Here is a 5,587-nt window from a genome sequence, read left to right as displayed (position 1 = left end):
CACACCCACATTAACTACACCATCCGGTCATGCCTATACTTCCACCTCAGAAATATCAACCTCCTCCATCCGCCCCTCACTCACTCCCCACAGTGCGGCAATCCTGGTTCACTCTCTCGTCACGGCTCCCGCTTGGATTATTCCCAATTCCCTTCTTTTTGGTCTCCCCCACAACCTCTTCATAAGCTCCAACTGGTCCAGAGCGCTGCCTGCAGCACAACATCATCACCAGAACCCCTGTCATCAGTCACATCACCCCATTTTACACCAACTCCACTGGCTCCTGTCTGACCTTATTGTGATGCCCCACACATATGAGTAGTGGATGTGCCTGCAGCCTAACTGTCATCCTGTAGGTGAGCCTGGGTGGGGCATTGGCCTGATGGCTAATGGGAGAGCACCTGGGCCCGGTGTCTCCCAGAGGCTATAAATACAATGCTCCTGCCATTTGAGATGAGAGATCCAGAGGAGGCAGACCTACTGCCTCCACTCCCTGCTTTAGCCTCCATGCCTCCTTTCATTAATGAATGAATGAATGAATGAATTTTATTTATAGCACCTTTCCAAACATAAAGTTACAAAGTGCTGTACAGGTTAAAAACAACAATAACAAACAACATCAAGAACATCAGAAATAACAAAGCATAGAAACATAACATCAAGTAACATCAAGTAATACTAAATAAATATATACGTACACATATACATATATGTATACATATACATACACACATGCCTGCATACATATACACATAAGTAAAACTGAAATTAAGAAAAGCATTTGATATACAGGTGTGTTTTTAAAAGATGTTTAAAAGCGGGCACAGTCTTGATGTTTGATTATTCTTTCCATCCACACATGCACCACACCATGTATATCACACATCCATACACTACACTTACACCACTGACTTACTGACTACACACCCCATAGCATCCGGATAGTTATGTTCAGTACTGCAGTCCCTCTTTAGCTCCTTTTGTTATAGGCCTATTATTTAATAAACATACGTTGTTCAACTTTTCGACTGTCTCCACCAGGCCTCGTAGGTCTGCCTCCTCCATCACTCCAGCCCATCAAGAGCTTTCAGCCGCTCTGCCCCTGCTCACCTCTGGAACTCCCTCCCCACTGATATTAGAAACATAGACTCAATCAACACATTTAAAAACCCACCTGTTTAGGCAGGCTTACGGCTGACCTCTGTGTTTTGTGCTGCAAGCTGTACCATATTGTTTGCTCTTGCTTTTAACTGTGTTTTGTATTAACTGTTTTTAACTTGTTGTAGGCCTACGGCGAGTTGGCGACCTTGTAGAAAAACGGCTTATAAATGAAATGTATTATTGTTATTATTATTATATTGGCATGCTGTTTTCCAGCATGCTTTCGAGTGCATACATAAGGCCAGCCAATGTAGGCTACTATGAATCACCCCATTCACTGGAAAGGAATTACAGTCTCTGGTGGAATTGGTTGTACATGCGGATATAATTACATTAAAATGGTTTTGGGAGTAGAACCACAGGGTTGTAGAGATTGCACAATTCACCCCGCATAGAATGAGGACATTTGGATGTACAGTAAGTTCTTTCCTATTGAAAGGGTGAGTCATAGTACAGTAGACAGGGTTCATTTTGGACATACTATAGTCTACTAACTCTACTTCACACCAAATGTTAGGAAAGTCCTCCATCTTGTGGCGAAACATAGGCACTCCAACACACCTGCACTGAGTTGAGGAGAGCGAGTGGAACACACCTGCACTGATTGCTGAAGGCCTTCAAAAGGCACTCACTTCTGTGCAATTCTTTGAAAGGCAGCTGTACAGTTTTGTTCTGTTATATTTATTTATTTGTATATTTGCTGTGTTCTGTTGAGTAAGTACCAGTTTATCACTTATTACGTATGATTTGTTAATTTACCTTTAAATTGTATGTATATAATATCTGCTTCACTGGTCCTAATATTCATGATATTATGGTGTCCATGTGCTAGCCACTAACCAGCCAAGCTGAGAATCCCATTGTCAAAATATACTAACCAGCTGATGCCTACAAACTTTATAGGACAGCTGAGAGTTTAGGTTGACAGTTTAAGGGGGGCAGACGGTAGGAGAGGGAGATGGTGTAGGTGAGACAGACGAAAAGGGAGACAGTTTATAGGAGAGGTGGACCGTAGGACGGCTGTGTATAGCGGGCCCTATCTTCTGCCACCCTTATCCCTAATTTGCCTTTTATTTTAAAATGGTTCAACTAGCTGACCTACATTGACACAGTGTAATGTGAGCTTGTAGATTGGCTATTGGAACAATTTTAAAAGGTTTTAAAAGAAAATGGCATTAGTTTAGGGATAAGGGTTAAAGGGTGGTGCAAGATATAGCCCAGAGTGTTTGTGAAGAAGGTTGCAACATTCTGTGTATGGTGTATATGAATCTGTCATGGACCACTAGATGGCAGTGGTGTATGGACTTTGATGACATTTCACAGAGTGGCTGCTGCCCTCCTGTTGGGGTTTGTGTGCTCTTAGAAAGGCTCAATTAGGCTACACCAGTGTTTCTTCTAATGTTTGACCTATGCTCTCTGTCCTCTTCTAATGGTTGGCCTATGCCCTCTGTCCTCAGCCATGTCAGAAGTATGTCAGGAGGTTCCTCAGCTGGCCAAGGCCATGATCCTGTTGATTGAATTGTTCAATAAGTACGCCAAGAAGGACGGTGATGCCGAGTCGCTCAGCAAGGGAGAGCTCAGTGACCTGCTCAAGGCCGAGCTGGGAGAATTCACCAGTGTGAGTGTTCACTTAAATGTTCCCTTACTTTTGGCTAAGTGAGTGTTTACTTAAAAAGTTTGCTTTACTTTTGGCCACTGCTAATTTAGCGGACTAGCACTATGATGGAAGGAAAAACAATAAATGTCATAATGTTTCCACTGAAGAATAGGCCTATAAGTGAGGACTAAGCAATGGTGACTAAATCCCATTGACATTTTGTCAACAAAAACTAAAGTGATGGAGGTATAGTGAGGCCATGGTTGAAGAGCCTTTACATATTCAGTACAGGAATGTCACGGGTGCAATGATGGGAGAAGTCTTCAGCATTTGTTTTACTTAAGGTGGCACTTGAGTACATAGTTTTAATGAGTAAAATGCAATTTTGTGAGCTGTATGTCTAACTAAATACATTTTGGGTGTTGGGCCTCCCTGCTCATTAGGCAGCCCAGGCAGGCTCTACTAGCTCAACGGCAAAAAATGATTCAAGTCCGGGGTAGAACGGAAAGCTGCATAGTGCCGCTTTATGTAAAGTAATCAATAATGTCCTGTATTGTAAATCTACAGTAGGCCTAATTACGAGTAAAGTGTAATATAAGATCTGGAATTTTCACAATTCTTGCCTCTTTTCTGGTGTTCAAATGTAGGCTACAGAGCACATTGAGTAGCCTACTTGGTCACCACTGATCATCTCTCCCTCTCTGTAGAGATATGTTTATTGACCTGGCATCCTATAGCGTTTAAAGTAGTTTTTTCTTTGTATATTCTACTGTTTAACTGATGGGTTCTTGGTTTCCTTATAATCCCAGATGACCATTTCTATGCATTTGATGCGTTTATTGTCCTCCCTTACTGTGTGTTGCTCTGCCCCATTCCTGTCTATATAGTCTGGTGACAAGCTAAAGGCAGAAGAGTTCTTCAACCAGTTGGACGAGGACAAGAACGGAACCATCTCTTTCCCGGAGTTCATGGTCTTCACAGCGACACTGACCATGCTGATCCAAGGGCTGGCCATGAAGAAAATGTAGTTCAATCTCTGGCTGGAGAGAGGATGATGGACTGGGTGTCTATTTTGCTGTGGGGGCTTACCTTGTGAGTCATGGAGACAACGCATGAGTTGGGCAGGGGGGGGGGAAATATAACGGTGTAACCATGTCATTTCATAACACAAATAAACATCGTTGATACAATCTTGTTTGCTTCACTGTTCTCAAACCCTCATATTGCAGTGGTTTTCAACCCTTTTTATAATGAGGTCAAATGTATATTTGGCGTTTGAGCCATGGACCACCAATTGATGAAATTCAAGGCCTATTCATAGTCTGGATTTTCGGTGGTGAGCTGACCACCGGAGCTGAAATATCTTGTGGCCAGATGTAATTTCCTGTAGTCTAGTAGGACTATAGTAAATAATAAATCGCTATAAAACTTTGAAAAAATGCATATTTAGCCCCAAGCTCTAATGCCCTGTCAAAAACGGCTAAAATGAAAAAGCAGCAAATTAGATAATTTAACACCTAAAACATGACCCTTGGTTGTCCTTTAAGTAATGCAGCTAACTTAACTCTTGAGTGTGCAATGTATAACCAAATTGATCACATAATACATTTGGTTTCATTTTACACACACATTTAAGATTGACTTTCTCTTTTATAGTATAAATGTATCTGTGCGTATAATCATCTAGAGTAAAGAATATGTATACCTTTCAACTTCATTGTGTTAACCAATGTTCTGCATATAGTACAGGTATAAGAGGGTATGCTTGTGACATCATCGTACCTGGAAGTTATGTGGGAACGCCCACCGAGTGTCAAAACACTTTCTGGCCTTGACAGCCCATTCATCCAAACAAAGTCCTGTCTGATTGCATTAACCAATGTTAAACTCACCAACATTGCAGCTGTACGAAAAGCTTGAATTATCTTTCTATCTGCAAAGTTTTTGTTTCATAAAGATCCACCATAGAAACATGAGCTTTCTGTCAAGAAATGCCCTGCATTTGATTATTGTGTCAGAGTTTGGAAGTGCTTGTTTTCAATAACACAACATTTCGCTGCCTCCTGCATTATGACATTTAGAAACGGGTGGTACGCAGGGAGGTTGAGTGACTTCCAACGAGCGCTTCCAAACTCCAACACTCCCAACACTGCTGCTCAATGTTTTGCCACTCAGTCTAGATGAGGAGGGCGTGTCCTGATGGGAAAAATCATGCATGTGCATACTCTATAATACTGCAGCAATGTTGTCAACTGTCGTGTGTGTGTGTGTGTGTGTGTGTGTTCACATTGAGCCCCATTTAGTCCTTGATGGATGCGGTGTCTCCATAATGTCGCAGAGCCTTCTGCCCGTGGCCCCTGACTCCTGGTCACCGCTACAACACAGAGGAGCCTTCTGCCCGTGGCCCCTGACTCCTGGTCACCGCTACAACACAGAGGAGTCTTCTGCCCGTGGCCCCTGACTCCTGGTCTCCGCTACAACACAGAGGCCGTTTGGTCACATACTGTGTGTGTTCATCTCAATGAACATTAATATTGTGTAAAAGTTCAACTTTTTCCCTAATATAATTCAAAAAGTGAAACTTTCATATATTCTCAATTCATTGTGCATACCTTTTTTTTTTTTACCTTTATTATGGCGTACAGCTCATGAAAATCAAATCCTATACAAACAATTTTCTTTAAAATGAGAAATGTCGTCGACCATCCGAAAAGTATTGGCTACCTTTGAACTAATATTGTCATCAATGGGGCATGGAGGTGATCAGCCTTTGTCACTGTCGAGGTGTTATGGAAGCCCAGGTTTGCTTCCATAACAGCCGTGAATGCA

At 42.1% G+C, this 5,587-nt stretch overlaps 1 protein-coding gene across 1 annotated transcript; it reads left to right on the top strand.

Moving 5' to 3' along the window:
- Positions 1–2,645: 2,645 nt before the first annotated feature.
- Positions 2,646–3,811, top strand: LOC308318950 (ictacalcin-like). The gene is made up of 2 exons (XM_080768688.1): positions 2,646–2,779; positions 3,646–3,811. The coding sequence occupies exons 1-2, from the start codon at positions 2,663–2,665 to the stop codon at positions 3,784–3,786; spliced, it is 258 nt and encodes an 85-aa protein (XP_080624814.1). The 5' UTR covers positions 2,646–2,662; the 3' UTR covers positions 3,787–3,811.
- Positions 3,812–5,587: the final 1,776 nt, after the last annotated feature.

Source organism: Protomyctophum bolini, assembly GCF_963924005.1.
Source record: "Protomyctophum bolini genome assembly, chromosome: 7".
Lineage (NCBI taxonomy): Eukaryota > Metazoa > Chordata > Actinopteri > Myctophiformes > Myctophidae > Protomyctophum > Protomyctophum bolini.
Note: the sequence above shows the minus strand (reverse complement) of the source record. Positions and strands in the feature narration are given on the sequence as shown.